At 49.6% G+C, this 15,662-nt stretch overlaps 1 protein-coding gene across 1 annotated transcript in view; it reads right to left on the reverse strand.

The window, feature by feature from the left end:
• MTCL2 (microtubule crosslinking factor 2) overlaps window positions 1-15,662 on the reverse strand; it is a 65,095-nt gene that overhangs the window by 32,219 nt on the left and 17,214 nt on the right. The window contains exons 2-3 of the mRNA XM_063108690.1: window positions 13,822-14,046; window positions 7,830-7,988 (exon numbers count right to left, since the gene is read on the reverse strand). Of these exons, the coding sequence (XP_062964760.1) occupies window positions 7,830-7,988; window positions 13,822-14,046 (384 nt within the window). The remainder of the gene's footprint in view (window positions 1-7,829; window positions 7,989-13,821; window positions 14,047-15,662) is intronic.

Consider the following 15,662-nt stretch of genomic DNA (forward strand, 5'->3'; position numbering starts at 1 on the left):
AGGGTCACAAAACAAGTCCTTCCACAAAGAGCCAGGGGGCAGCAGACAACTACCAGTATGTGGGGCCTGGAGTGGGGGTGCTCAGAGGGAGACCTCACATGCAGTGGTAAGGTGGGCGTTCTGGGGTCAGACCATCAGGCTGCAGATCTGGGCCCACCTATCACAAGCAGAGGGTGTGGGTGTGGGTGGGAGGGGGCTGTGGCCTCAGCTGGGAGTTGAACTCTGGGGACTCCACAACACTGAGTATGTGATCCTGGATGAACCCTTTCCTCTCCCTGAAATTTCACTTTCTCATCTATAAAACTGGGCCACGGATTAGGTGACCACAGCCCTGCAAGCTCTGCAGACTCCCTGGAGGAAGGAAGTGAAGTGGCAGGGAGGCAGGGGAACCAGGGGTCTCCAAAGGCACTGAGGGGTCCCAGGCATTACATAGGAACAAATGAGATCATGCAAAGCCATTAAAGGGGACTGGGGGATGAGACTGGCTGACACGGCAAAGGCTCTTAGACACTCTGTTAAGGGAAAGAAGTAACCTAAAAGACAGAATCGACAACCCAAATATGTCCACCAACTAACTAATGGATAAACACGATGTGGTGTAATGCACACAATGAAATATTATTCAGCCACAGAAAGGAATGAAGTCCTGACACATGCTGTAACATGAATGACCCTTGAGAACATCACGCTAAGGGAAAGAAGCCAGTCACAAAAGGCTACATATTGCATGATTCCATTTACATGAAATGTTCAGAATAAGAAACAAAGACAGAAAGTGGATTGATGGTTGCCAAGAGCTAGGGGAGGGTGAAATGCAGAGTGACTGTTAATGGGTGCAGGCTTTCTTTTGGGGGTGACAAAAATGTTCTGAAATTGGAGAGTGTTGATAGTTGCACAACTGGGTAAACATAATAAAAACCATGGAACCATACATTTGGAAAGGCAAACCTCATAGTAAATGAATTATATCTCAATAAAACTGTCACTAAATAGAAACATAAAACCTATAGCATATTACCCTGTTACGTGATGTGTGTGTTTGGGAGAGGGCGGTATTAGTAGATGCATTGTGGGGAGTCTAAGGCTGTTAATAATGAGAATACAAGGGACCTGCACCTTGCACTTCCCCCCAGTCTTTGTTTTGGGGGGAACAGGGAACATAGTCTTCCAGATGTTTTCCTTTTTAAAAATTTTTAAAGGCTGGCTGATGAGCTCAGTTGGTTACAGCACAGTATTATAAGACCACGGTCAAGCGTTCAGATCTTGAACTGACCAGCCACCAAAAAATAAATAAATAAATAAATAAATAATTAAAAAATTCTACAATATTTCTTTAAAAAAATCAATTAACTTACAAAAATACATTCTCACTGTAAAAAATGTACACAAAGCAGATAAAGCCAAAGACCTCCTTTTTACAGTCCCTCCCATTCTCCTCCCCTCCTTGGGGGTGTCCACTGATGACTGGCCTGCTGGGGCTTTTTCCAGAACTTTGGCTCTGTGTTTAATATACTGAAATAGATGGTGGTGTTTTAGATCTTCTTTCCTTCCTTTGTTTATTTGATTCTGTGATCTTTGATTTTTACAATAAGCACCTTGGGCAGAAGAAAATCCTAAAACATCCAGCATTTAAAAAAAACAGTCTATGTTCATGCTGTACGATTTTATGTGTTACAGAAACAGTGTGTACAATATAATCCCATCTTTACTTAAAAAAAATACACACAAATATGCATTGTATGAGCACAGAGAAAGGCCTGGAAAGATACAATGCTAATTGCTAATCATGGGTAAGTCAGAGTAGAATTGAGGAAGGTGGAGACGGAAGGCTTTCTACTTTTATTTTACGTGCAGTTCTTATTATTTCTATTATTTTTGAATAGATGACACATTCACATGATTCAAAATCCAAAACATATAAAAAGGAATACAATGAACCCAGTCACCCAGTTCTCCTGCCCCAAGGCAACCAATACAATCAGAGCTCGCCATAGTTCTCCTTTAGAGGTATGTGAGGCATGCATTTATGTGCTTTTGTAATGATATTTTTGCTTCACTGAGTTATATCACTTTTTTAGGTAAAAAAAAAAAAAAAAAAAAAAAAAATATATATATATATATATATATATATATATATATATATATATATACCTATACACTTAAATATGTGTGTATGTATATATAGCAAAACTTATTGGAAGTATACGCACCCTTAACCCAAATAGAAATTCCCTCCGAATATTGGATTTCAGGTGAGGTGTTTTTTTTTTCTTATGGCTTGTTTGTATTTTCTAATCTTTCTCTGCAAGTGTATATTAGGGCCTGTTGGGGGAAGGGAAAGGTCATAATATAATGTTTTTAAAACGTACTTTCCCCAAGAAGTCACTGAAAGCCTTTCCAACAGGCAGGGAAAAGGTGACAGCTGAATAGCTGGAACCTCACCAGAAAGGACGAACTTTTTCAGGACATGAGGGGTTCCAGCCTTTTCTGGGTGGATGTGACCTTTCCCCCACCTCATCTAAGCCCTGTGGGCTCCCAGACTGCCCTGCAGCTCTGGGGGGAAAACAAGGCAGGCTCAGAGAGCACAAAGACCTTCCTCCCTTCTGCACCAGTTGGCTGAGTGGCTGGGGGGCTGCCCTGCCCCTCCAAGGAGCCAGGGCCTGTCAGAGCCCCTTCGTGGAGCCAGTCCCTGCCCAAGAGGCAGATGTTCCAGGGGTGAAGCCAGCCCCTGCCCAGGAGGTAGATGTCCCAGGAGGTAGATGTCCCAGGAGGGCAGGACGGGGCAGAGCAGCACCTGGGCACCAGCAGGAACACAGCCGCGAGGGAAGAGCCCAGCCTGAGGGCACACTCTGTGGCCTGGCATGCAGCAGGGACTACCCCACCCACCAGCAACACACAGGCCATCTTTGAGCAGCCAGGGTGGTGCATCTAACATCCCTGCTCTAAGGGCTCCCAGTAGGAGCCTTGAACTACAAGCTCCCTTGTCCTTCCTTCCCGGGAGCGCCTCCAACCCGGCACAGAGAACTGTTTGAACACAGCTCTGGAGGGGCCTTTACTCTCTAACACCTTTGCTTCCACACTGCCATGACGCAAAGGCCAAACTTCCCAGGAATAAAATGAACCTTCTGCCAAAACAGCTGGGCAGATTTTCACCAAATTTGGAGGTGATGTTTGGAAAGGTCTCACTGAAAACATAGACTGTGCTGTGTGTACAAAATTTGCTCTAGAAGGAACCAGAGGTGGGGGGTATACCTGAAAGACTGAGGTGTTCTTTCTGCAGAGTGGCTGAAACAGCCACACAGAGAGGCCCTGTGACTCCTCGTCAGAGCAGAGGAAACAAACAGTGGTTTAGATGTGAGCCCCAAATCAAATGTCACAGAAACAGACGGTGCCAACTGCAGGTGACGATTTGCTCTGAAGCTGCTTCTTCCATGAGCGGCTGGCAGCTCCCTAAGGAGAGCTCCTGAGGAGATGCAGCAGAAACATATTTATCTAACTGAGGTAAGTGCTAATCCAGACCCACAGTCATTGCGCTGGTTGCGATGGTAACGTTCAAAGTAATTACTTAACTAGTTCTTATTCTGTGATAAGGACGTTACCTGCTTGACTTGTTTAGTGCTCACAAACACCTCTGAGAAGCACGGATTCCTAGTCCCATTTTATAAGTAAACAAACCAAGCACTGGAGCAGTAAAACAATTTGCCCAAGGTTATAGTTATATACAAATAAGTAGGAAAGCCAGGATTCGAACCCAGGTCTGTGTGGCTCTGAGTTCGGGTTGACCCTGCACCTCACACATTGCACCAGATGATGGTAGAATTGAGATTTGAACCTGAGTGGTCTGCGCTATGGTCAGCACCCTTTCTACCCAATCAGATGGGAAATTGGACTAGAAGCCTGTGCCAGAGAAGGAGGTAGTCACTGGAGAAAGCAGCCTCTCCAGAGGTTCTAAAAACATAACAGGATCGGAGAAAATCCACTGGGTGGGGCAAGCAGGGCAGGGCTATTGAGAGCCGTGTGGGTTTGGGAGACAGAGTCCTGGGTTTGAATCCCATTTTTGTCTCTCCTCAGTCCCATCTGTATACAGCACTTCTCCTGAGTGTATGCCCAAAAGAACAGAAAACACATAATCACAGAAACTTGAACGTGAATGTTTACAGCATTACTCATAATAGACAAAAAGTGGAAACAACCCAAATATCCATCAACTGATGAAAGGACAAATATAACGTCGCCTATCCATACGACAGATTATTATTCGGCCATAAAAAGAAATGAAGTCCTGATACATGCATCAACATGGATGGAGAAACCTTGAACACCTTATGCTAAGTAAAAAAAGCCAGTCATTAAAGATCACATACAGCATGATTCCATTTGAATGAAAAGTCCAAAGCAGGCAAATCTGTAGAGACAGAAAGTGGATTAGTGGTTGCTAGGAGCTGGAGAGAAGAGAGAGAGGGGAGTAACTACTAACAGGTATGGAGTTACTTTTGGGGGCAATGGAAATGTTCTGGGTTTAGATAATGGTGATGGTTGTACAACACCATGAATAAACTGAAAATCACTGATTTGGACACTTTGAAATGATGAATTGTATGTTATGTGAATAAAACCGCAATTTAAAGATTGCCAAGGAAAGAGTAGCACCTACCTATAAAATGGGGACAACACTACGTAGGTGGGGAGGCTGCGAGGAGGGTTAAACCACGTGACAATGCGTGTACAATGCTTGGTGCGGTGCCTGGTACAGAGTTAGCCCTCAGACACAGCAGCTATATTATAATAAATCACACCAACACTGGTACTGGCTTTCTGCCTAATATACAAGGAGGGGGAATAATAGTGGATGAGGGGGTGGCTGGTGTTACGATTCTCGAGCTGCAGCCCAGCTGGGCGACAGTGCCACCACAGAGCCCGGCTAGGGCTTGCCACCCTCCCTTCACTCTAGTGAAGAGCTGTCTCCTTGGTAACCACATCAGCTCAGGCCAGGGGCTCCCAGCCGGGTGACAGCATCGCCTCGGCAACCTGTCAGGATGGCAAAGGCAGATCTCCATGATGGAACTGCAGCTCTGGCAGAAGAATTGCTAAGGGACCCTTGTCTCCATAGAAACCACGTTGGGAAGGAGAGGAAGGAGGGAGAGGACAAACAGCAAATAAACACAGGCCCTGCCTCCTGCCCACGATCCCGAGACACCACAGGCACGTCAGGGGGGCTGAACTAGCCTCACGGCCATCAGCTTCCAGGGGGACGAGAACCAGTGTTTCTTGAACACCTACTCTGCGCCAGACACCACAAAGAACCCTTTCCAAGCTTAGCCTCATTTAAAATTTCATAAATAACACCCAAAGACATGCTTACTGTTTTTTTTTTTTTTTAAAATGTAACTATGGCATTAACAGACTAAAAAGTGAAAGAGACCTCCAGAAGGAGAAGGTCTCTCTGCAGACGTCTGCTATGCATTTCCACACATGCATACATGCTTCAAAACCACTGTGGCTTGTTTGGCTTTTCAAAATAATTAGTGGAATCACACAATACGTATAGTTCCATAATCTTCCTTTCCACTTAATAATGTAACTTGGAGAACTTTCAATATCAGTACATGTAAATCTACCTTCCTCTTTTTTTGTTTTTGGAAGAGAAAGAATCAGAGCCTTTTTTTTAATGCGGTAAACAATGCGTAATACAAAATTTACCATTTTAACCTTTTTTTTCTTTTATTGTGGTAAAATATACATAACATAAAATTTACCATTTTTAGCCATTTTTAAGTATACAGTTCAGTGGCATTAAATACGTCCACAATGTCGTGCAACCACCATCACCATCCATCTCCAGAACCCTCCATCATCCCACACTGAACCTCTGTACCCATTAAACAGTAATTCCTTACTCTCTCTCCCCGCCCAGCCCCTGGTGAATCTCATTCTACTTTCCGTCTCTGTAAATTTGACTACTCTTGTGTCTCACAGAAGTGGAATCATATGATACTTGCATTTGTTCTTTTGTGTCTGGCTTATTTCACTTAGCATAATGATTTCAAGGCTCATCCATGCTGCAGCATGTACCAGTACCGCATTCCTTCTCTAGGATGAATAATATTCCACTGTAGGTATATACCACACCTGTTTATCCATCTTCTGCTGATGGACACTTGGGTTTTGTCCATTGTGAATAATGCTATGAACACGGGTGTACAAGTATCTCCTCGAGTCCCTGCTTTCATTCTTTTGGGTATATACCCAGAAGTGGAACTGCTGGATCATACAGTAAATCTGTTTAATGTTTTGAGGAAATGCTGTACTACCTATTCTTTTTAACTTCTTCATAGTATTCTATAGTTACTCGATTTTATGAATGATCCTAAACAACCTCATAAGCTGGGTACTGTTACCACTGTTATGTCACAAGTGAAGAAAGTGGGACTCAGCACGGGAAGTGGCTTCAGGGTTTCAGCCACATCTCTGCGAAGGACAGGCTGGATGAGCTCAGGCAAGCCCCTCCTCCCCGCGCCTCAGCCTGCTCACCCATACAAGAAAGGCTGACCTCTAAGGTGCTTTCTGAAATTGTCTCCTTCTTTCACTATCAAGGGTGGCAGCAACAAGACAGTGTGAACACGGTGGCCTATATTAGGGGCCAGGCTATGGGGGTCAGGGGGCTGCATGAAGGGAGGGGGCCTCCCACCAGCCTTGAAACAGGGCAGGGCTCCGCAGCAGCCTTTAGCAGCAAGTGCCTCCTCTCTCTCCACACTGAGAATGGCTGGCACATCACACCAACACGCCCTGCGTCAAGGGCAGCTGAAGGGCTGTTCTGGCCTCAGGGCTGTGGCGTCCAGTTCTGGAACACTGGCACACCCGCCTTCTGCGGAAGCAGCGAGGAGTGTGCCCCAGAAGGATGTATGATCCCAGGATACCTCATAAGCAGCTAGATGGCGAAGGCCCGCCATACCTCAGAGCCAAAAGCCACCCCAGGCCGCCTGGAACACAGACCCCTGCAATCAAGAGAATTCTAGTCTTTAAGGGTCACCTAGGCTTATTGTTTCCCATCAGTATTCTGCAGAGACCACTGGACCCTGCACGACCTGGAGGACATCCCTCCCTCTCTCTCCCTGTTTGCTTATCCATGAAGTGGGCATGATCACAACCTCGTTGGGCCTTCATAAAAATTTGAAATAAATTGTCTACCATGGTGCCTATCACACCGTACACCTAACACAGCAGAAGGAGGAGAAGGTGTGCAAGGAAGAAGAACTGGCAAAGACAGAGGATGGTGCCTGAGGGTCACACTCAGGAAGCATCTAGTACCCCAGAGACACTGGCCTGAGATCCAGCCCCAGCACAGACTTCACACTGAATGGCAGCACCTGGCAGTCCCTAAAGCATCTCCACACAAGTTATCCCAGTTAGTACTTACAACAACTTGGGGCAGTTAGTCCTCACAACAATTTGGGGCACTACTGCCACATTTTACAGATGAGGACATTGAGGCACAGAGCGCCGGGCCCTATGCTGGGCACTGTTGCATGTTTTCTCAGTTAATCCTCCCAGCAGCTGTGGTTCTTTAACAGATGATTATTTCTCTCATTAGCCTGGGAGCTATTTGTGGACAGGAGCTGGGTGTATTTCATTCACCTCTGTATCCTTAGTGTCCAGCATGCAATGTATGCAGTAGGAGCTCAGGAAATGCGTGCTGGAGGAATGAATGAATAGACAACCCTGTGTGGGGGGCAGAACCTGCCATTTCCTACAAACAGAGACTGGTTCAGAGAGACACTGGTGAGGTGGGGTGTGCACATGCCTGCCTGCCAGGGTGGACGGGCCCTCACCTCTCGTGGCCGCTCCAGCTCTGTCTGCAGCACCTGCTTAGCCAGCTCGGTCTCGATGAGCCGCTGCCGAAGCTCCTCGTTCTCCTCCTCCAGCCGTGCCCGCTTCTTCTCTACCACCTCGAGCTCCTTATGCAGCCGCATGGAGATGTCCTTTGAGACCTGGGCAAGGGTGGGAGGTGGGATGGGTGTGAGCAGACAAGGAAGCTAGATCCGATGGCAGCCCTCGTCACAAGGCCCACTGACCACCCCACCTCAGCCACAGAGGCAGGCACCCCCACTTAGCAGATGAGGAAACTGAGGCACAAAGAGGTCAAGAAACTCACCAAGGGTCACGCAGCCAGGATGTAGAACCAAAACCCAAACCCAGGAACCCTGTGCTCCCAATGTCTACATCACAATACAGCCCCTGAAAGCTGGAAGGCCCCACCTGTTCTCAAAAATCCCTTTTCATTTACCTGGGGCTTTAATGCTTCCAAAAGCCTTTCTCAGCCACCCTGTTACCCAGTCCTCATGAGAGCCTGTGGTAGGAACAAAGCTCATCTCAAAGAATGGGGAATAAGCTGGAGTGGAAACCCGATGAATTCCATCTCTGCCAGTGACCAGCATGTGATTCCGGGCAAGTCACTTCCCTGCTCTGTGCCTCAGTCTCCTCAACTATAAAATGGGTGCAGTAACAATAGGCCTGACCTCACAGGCCCAACAGGAGGATTGAATCAGCTATTGCACAAAAAGGCTTGGCCCAGCACCTGCCACAGTGAGCGCTGGGTGAGTGGTGGCTGCTGCTCCGAGAAGCTGAAGCCCAGAGAAAGACATGACTTGCTGGAGGTCACAAAGTGACCCAGAGACCTATTTCTAATTGTCTGGGATGTAGACCATGCCTGAAATGACAAAGGCTGGGCAGGTGTCCAACTCATCCATACAGAAAGAAGTAACAGAGCTGCAATCTCCAGTCCTTCCAGGACTGCGCAGAAACAGCACCCCATCTCCGGAGGGCATCCTCTGTCCTGTCTCCTGTTGGCTGGGTGTGGAAGGCCAGGAAAGGGGCCTGTGGGGATAAGGAAGGCCTGCAACTACATTCCTGCATGGGCTGGGCACTAGCATATGTTGAATACCTACTGTGCGCCAGATTCATTCATCTGTACCCCAATCCTGTCCCCATTTTACTGACAAGGAAACTGAAGCTCAGATCGGAAGCAACTTGCTCAAAGCCTAGCTGGGCTGGGAGCCCTGGGGGTTTGGCTGAGGGGCCAGTGTAGTTTAGGGTGCCAGGGCTTTGCCAGCAGGAGCCATGTGTGGGGCACACAGCCCAGCACCCCACACCCACCAGTCTCGGAAATGACCATGGCGCCTTGTCCCTGCCGGAAGGGAAGAGGGCCCTCCCTGGCTCTGCCCTTTGCCTGGGCCCAAGCCCAGCTCGACACGGACCCCTTGGCAGTGTGCAAGGCAGGCCAGGAAAAACAAGGGCCAGAAAGGAAACCAGCCACTGCCTGCCCGCCTCCATTGCTCACTGCCTTTCTCTGTCCCTGAAGATCTCCCAGGACAGCCAGAAGCTACCCATGAGGCTCCTCCCACAGCCTCTCAAGTCCACCAAATTTTCCTCATCCATTAAGTACAGCGAGCAATCCCTTAATATCAGAATGAGGAATTTGCAGATGAGAAAACCAGATGCGAGCCTGGTTCCAGCACCGACTGGTTGTGACCCAGGAGAAGTTAACTATTCAAAGTCTGGTTGGTCAGCAGTAAAAGGGGATTGCTATAGTCTACTCACAAGGGCTGCTATGAGGAATAAACAACGGAATGCTTGGGCTGGTGTCTGGAAGACAGTAAGTGCTCAAAAGTTATGATTTTTAATGCATTATCAAGACTGCTGGGCTGGCCCATGGCTCACTCGGGAGAGTGCGGTGCTGATAACACCAAGGCCACGGGTTCTGATCCTATATAGGGATGGCTGGTTGGCTCACTGGCTGAGCGTGGTGTTGACAACACCAAGCCAAGGGTTGAAATCCCCTTACCGGTCTTTTTTAAAAAAAAAAAAGACTGCTGCTCTGCCTCTGTGCACTGATTTTATCCACCTTGGCCCAACCACAGGGTTTTTGTTGGATAGGTTCAGCTCCTAGGCTTCTGGTTAAGATCACCAGTTCAGTTCCTTAGGTCACCCAGGAAGACCCTATCCTGATCAACATTCCACACATTCACTCATTCGCTCATCTTGCTTAAGCACTGGGGGCAGGAGTGGTGGGGTCCCAGAGATCAAGGCCCCAGACCACGCCTGGACTCATTCACATCTTTGTGTCCAAGCAGCAGCACAGGGTCTGGCACACACTAAGTGCCTAATAAATGCTTTTTGGATGAACAGACAAATCCAAGATTCCAACAAGTGAAAAGAGAGGGAGATGAAGGAGTGTATAATTGAATATATAGGGGGAACTGCACTTGCCCTAGCAGGGCAAGGTGGGGAGGCTCCACTCGAATGTCCACCCACCCCACTGTCCAGGTAAGGCTGTGTCCCTGACTGGGGTTAGGAAGCAGGCTGCTGGGGGCCAGGGCTCCTCTCCCAAACACACTTGCATCTGGACAAGCTCCTCTCCACCTGGGGGGATGCCCCATCTCCACTATGGCCTCCAACTTGGGGAGTCATGACCATGGGTTCTTGGATCCTCTTGCATTCATGAACAACTCAATAGATTTCATCTTTTTCTGCCCCCTCTGTGAGTCCCCAGTCCCCAGTTCCCTGCCCCATTCTCCATGGAATCCATTCCCCACTTGAAACCCACTCCCCACCCCTGTCCAGGGCTGCTACGTCAAGAAAGCCCAACGCTGGGGCTGGCCAGTTATTCAGTTGGTTAGAGCACAGTGTTGGTAACCCCAAGGCCAACGGTTTGGATCCCATTACCAGGAGTCTGACACATCTTGCTGGACTGAAATCAAGGTATTAGCTGGCTGTGTTCTCTTCTGAAGAAAGTCCAACACCAGGCAGCCTGCAGAATTCCAGTATGGACAAAAGACCGAGCCCTTAATCTCAGATCCCCACAGTATGCTGTGCCCCCGATGGAGGCCAACAGAAGCAAAGAGCATGCCACACTGGGAGGCAGGTACCTTGTGATCAGGGCTTGTCTCTTCTACTCCCTGAGCCTCAGTGGTCCTGGGCCCCTCGACCCTCACAGGTCATTTATAGACTCAACTAACACTTCCTCCAAGGGCTCACCACATGCTTTTCATCCCATTGGAAGCACTTTGATTTATCATCCCTATTCTGAGAAAGGAAAGGTCACTTCCCAAGGTCACACAGCTAGGAAGCTTCATAACCAAAATTTGAAATCAGGTGGGTCAAGTCCAAAGTCTTGCTCTCAACCTGACCCTGCTATACAGGCCCAAAGCTTGAAGACACATTATATCAATATCATCAATTAAAGTACTAATAACAAGCCCCGACAGTGGGCTTACCATGTGGGGCGCTTGAAGGGCCCCACATGCCTGTCTCATTTGATTCTCCCAGCTTCCCCCATGGTAGGGGGGTTGAGATGCTAAGGCAGGCCAGGCAGCTGCAGCTTCCGGAAATCAAGGCAAATCCCCAAAGCACAAACAAATGCGCTCAGCCATGAGGTCACTGTTTACAGCGCCAGGGCTTGGCTCCTGCCAAACGCAGCCAGCAGCCTCCAGCCCCCAGCTCCTGTGCCTCAGGCTTCAGGGTGTCCCTGTCATTCTGATCCTCAGGGAGGGGGATGGGAACTCCCACTAAGAAGCACCCCCTGGCCAGGCAGCACTATGGGCTCTGTGTGACTGAATCTTCCCCAGAACTCCAGGAGGGTGGGAATGTTACCTCCACTCTACAGATGAGGAAACTGAGGCTCAAAGAAGGGAGTCAACCTGCACTGGTCACCCTGAAATTAAACCCATAGCCAGAACATTTTCTCCAGTAATACCTGTATCTCAAGAAGGGAGCATGTTACTGATGTATCCTGGGGCCTCCTACAGGAGTCACCAGATGAGAATCTAAACCCAAGTCACTGGGCCTGACACCTCCTTTCAGGTCTTAGTTCCTGAGGGGCCCTGGGAGTGTGCACTGTGAGCAAGCCCTCCAGCTGATTCCTGCCCACCCTGGGAGGCTGAGATTCTGGCCTACGCTTCCCCACCTTTGCTGCAGCCACTTGTCCTACCAGTAGCTCCTAAGTTCCTCTCCTGAATAATAAAACCACAGCCAAGATGTGCTCACGTGCGGGGTGAGCACCCAGAGCCAGACTTTGTACTCAGGATTCTCTTCACTTGAATTACTTCATTTTATCCTCACAAAAATCTCTACAGGTAGAGATTTTTATCCCCATTTTCCACATTGGGAAGCAGGCTCAGAGATGTGAAGGAACTCACCCAAGGCCACACAGCAAGCAAGTGGCACAAGGTCTCCGCCCCCGCCCTCCTCATGCAATGTCCCTGCTGAGGTTCTGTAGGTCCTGTCAGCTGGGAGGATCAGCAGAGGGTAAGATGGCCCGAGGTGGGGGAGTGGGCTGCAAGGCTGGAGTTTTCATTCATAACCCCTTAACCCACCCGCCCAATAAAACCACTGGAGCCCAAAGCCCTGAAGATTCTGCTGGTCTAAGCCCTACAATTAATAGAAGAACAAAATGGCCCCAAGAGTCAGAGCGTGGGCCAAGGAGCTGGCAGAGAAAGTGAGGAGAGTCCCGGGGTACCCTCCTAGGCACCTCCCGGCCAGGGACCACCTAGCCGTGCAGGCGATGCAGGGAAGTCAGCATTCTGAGGACCTCCAAAAATGCTGCAGAACATCCCCAGTCATCGGGAGGAAGGAAGGCGGACAGAGGTGCCCAGCTCAGGCGCGAGGCCAGTGGATGAGCTCATCCCTCCAGCTGCAGCTGCAGGGGTGGGGGGAGGACGGAGGGGAGGGGGCAGGGTTGATGCTGATTGGCTAGTTCAAATCCCAACAGAAGGGGCCCCTCCCCTCCGCCCAGACTCCCAAGAGCCTCCCCCCACCCACCGGCGCTCCACTCCAGCAGCTGTCGCCCCTCCCACGAGGGGGCGGCGCTGGCAACCCAGAGCCCGGGCCGTCCTCCACTCCCTCATTTCTCTCAAGTCTGACTTTTGTGTCCCTCCCAGACTCCAGGGAGCTTCTCCGGCTCCTCCCTCCCTTCCCCTCCCCCGCCACCTCTCCGCTGCCACCACTCTCCCTGCCCCTTCCCAACCCAGTGATTGGAATTTGAATAATCGGAGCCCTCGCAGGTGGAGGTGCACTCTGGACTTGAAACATACCCCTTCTGAGATCAGTTTCCCCTTGAGTACAACAGACCTACAACCACACTGTGCACAGTCAAGACAACCGGAGACATAAAAACCTGCAAAAGCCTGTGTGAAGCTGGCCCTCACTGTTTACTTCCCTGGTCCTGCCGACTTCTGTAATCACAGCTCTCACTGGTCTCTTAATTAACATTTGTTTTCTTTTATGTTCCACTGAAAAGACAGTAAGGGGTTGAGCAGAAGGTGGGGAGGTGTTCTCTCTAGGCACGTGTGCTGGCTGACCCCCCCATCTCGGGCCCTTTCGAGAGCCTTCTGCCTGAAACAGTCCTCCCTCCCTTCCTGGCTCATGCCCACTGCTCCCTGGGGCCTCAGCTCCAAAGGCAGCCCTGCAGGAATATTCCCTAGGGCCCCATCCCCAGCTCTTATAGCCCTCTGATCACAGTAGGCAGAGTTCTGAGAGCAGAGGGCCAGGCCCAGGTTCCCAATAAGTTTGCAGCTCCCAACCAGAGCTTCCACAGAAGGGCAGGGTGGACTTCTCTTCCAGAGGTCCCACCTGCCAGCCTCCCATCCATCCCTTCCTGCTTTCTGAGGCAGATAGCAGTGAGGAAACAGAGGCCCAGAGAGGTGGCATAACTTACCCAAGGACACACAGGAGTGAGCCACAGGGCTGACCTGGGCCCCACTCAGGCTCATGGTACCACCCCCCAACAAGGGCACCTGTGAGGGTTAGGGGAGGCCCTGAGCTGACCTTGACATCCTGCTCCAGACCTCGGATGAGCTCGCCGTCCACCTGGCCTGTCTGGGCTGCACGGAGGCTGCGGCGCTCGGCTTTGCGCAGCCGGTACTGCAGGATGCGGCAGGTCTTGCTGGCCTGGTCCAGCTGCTGCCGCAGCTCCTGCAGCTGATACACATCTTCCTCCATGTAGACGTCCCGCATCTCCAGCATCTCAGCCCGCAGCTCTTCAATCTCATCCTGTGGAGGGAAGGAGCAATTAGGTCACTGGGCCCCACAGCAGCAACCAGGGCCTAAAGTGCTGGCCACACCCAATGCTGAACTAGGCACCTGGGGGGGGGGGGGGGGGGCTGAATAATAGACCTCCAAAAATGTCCAAGTCTGAATTCCCAGAATCTGTGAATATGCTACCTTACATGGCAAAAAGGACTTTGCAGGTGTGATTAAGTTAAGGATCTTGAGACAGGGAGATTAACCTGGACTTTCTGGGCCAGTGTAATTACAAGGGTCCTGATAAGAGGGAGGGAGGTGGGAGAAGATGACGTGACAATGGAAGCAGAGGCTGGAGTGATGTGCTTTGGACATGGAGAAAAGGGGCCATGAGTTAGGAATGCAGGCAGCCTCTAGAAGCTGGAAAAGGCACAGGAAAGGGTCCTCCCCTAGTGCCTTTGCAAAGAATGCAGCCCTGCCAGGACCTTGATTTTCAGACTTCTGAGCTCCAGAATTGGAAGATAATAATCTGGGGTTGTTTTAAGCCACTACATTTGTGGTGATTTGTCACAGCAGCAATAGGAAAGTAACACACTGGGAAAGCAGGAGACACACGTTCATGGGTGCCAACTATGTACTAGGCCCTGTGCTAAGCACAGGGGCAGGGAGGGACAGTGGTGACCAGCCCCTTCAATATCTTCTGGACGGAGCCCAAAGCCTCATTTGGGAGATACACTGTAAACCAACAAGTAAAAAATTTCAGCCACTGTTAAGTGCTATGAAGACAAAAACAAAATAAACAAAAAAAGTGGGAAACACTATAGGTGATAGAGGAAGGTGCTACATTAGGGGACATGGTCAGGGAGGCCATCTCTAAAGAAGGGACATTTGAGCTGAGAAAAGAAAGAATAGCCATGCAAAGAGAGGAACAGGAAGAGATTATTATAGGTGGAGGGAACAGTGTGTGCAAAGGCTCAGAGGCAGGAATGAGCTCGGTGTGTTAAGAGACAGAAGGGAAGCCAGGAGCTCTACGGGTTAGTGTGAAGCTGACGAAACAGACAGGGATCAGCCGTACAGGGTCCTGAAGGGCCTAGTGAAGAGTCTGAGTTTGGGTTTTAGGCACAGGGGGTTAGGGAGTGACTACAATTCCTCGGGGCCACTCCTGTCACCTGGTCACCAGCTCCCAGCTGTCCCTCTCTTTTGTAATCATTAGCACATCTGCAATTCTTTAAGTTTGTCTCCCAGTGAGACTGTGAACACCTGGAAGGCCACCCCACCTGCCTGCCTATCCCCCACACCTGGCACAGGGCCCAGGATCCCTCATTCCCTCATTAACTGAATGAATGAAGGCATATCTAGTTATGCAAAAACAACAAAAAAGACACACTAATGTGAAACAGTCCACAGACACTAAATATAAGGAGGTGAGTGGAGAGGCCCAGCAGAAGAAATGCAGAATTATTATGTCTCATAACAAACGTGAAAACTGAGTCACAAACGGGAATCATAATACTGACTCTTAGTGTGACTGAGTGCTTTAAATAAGATTGTACATCAAAAAGAGAGACTGAGTCACTGGGGATGAATGACTCACCAAAGGCATCCCTGAGGAGCCAGAGAAAGCACCCAAGGGTGACACTGATGGA

This window comes from Cynocephalus volans, chromosome 1 (assembly GCF_027409185.1).
Source record: "Cynocephalus volans isolate mCynVol1 chromosome 1, mCynVol1.pri, whole genome shotgun sequence".
Classification (NCBI taxonomy): Eukaryota; Metazoa; Chordata; class Mammalia; order Dermoptera; family Cynocephalidae; genus Cynocephalus; species Cynocephalus volans.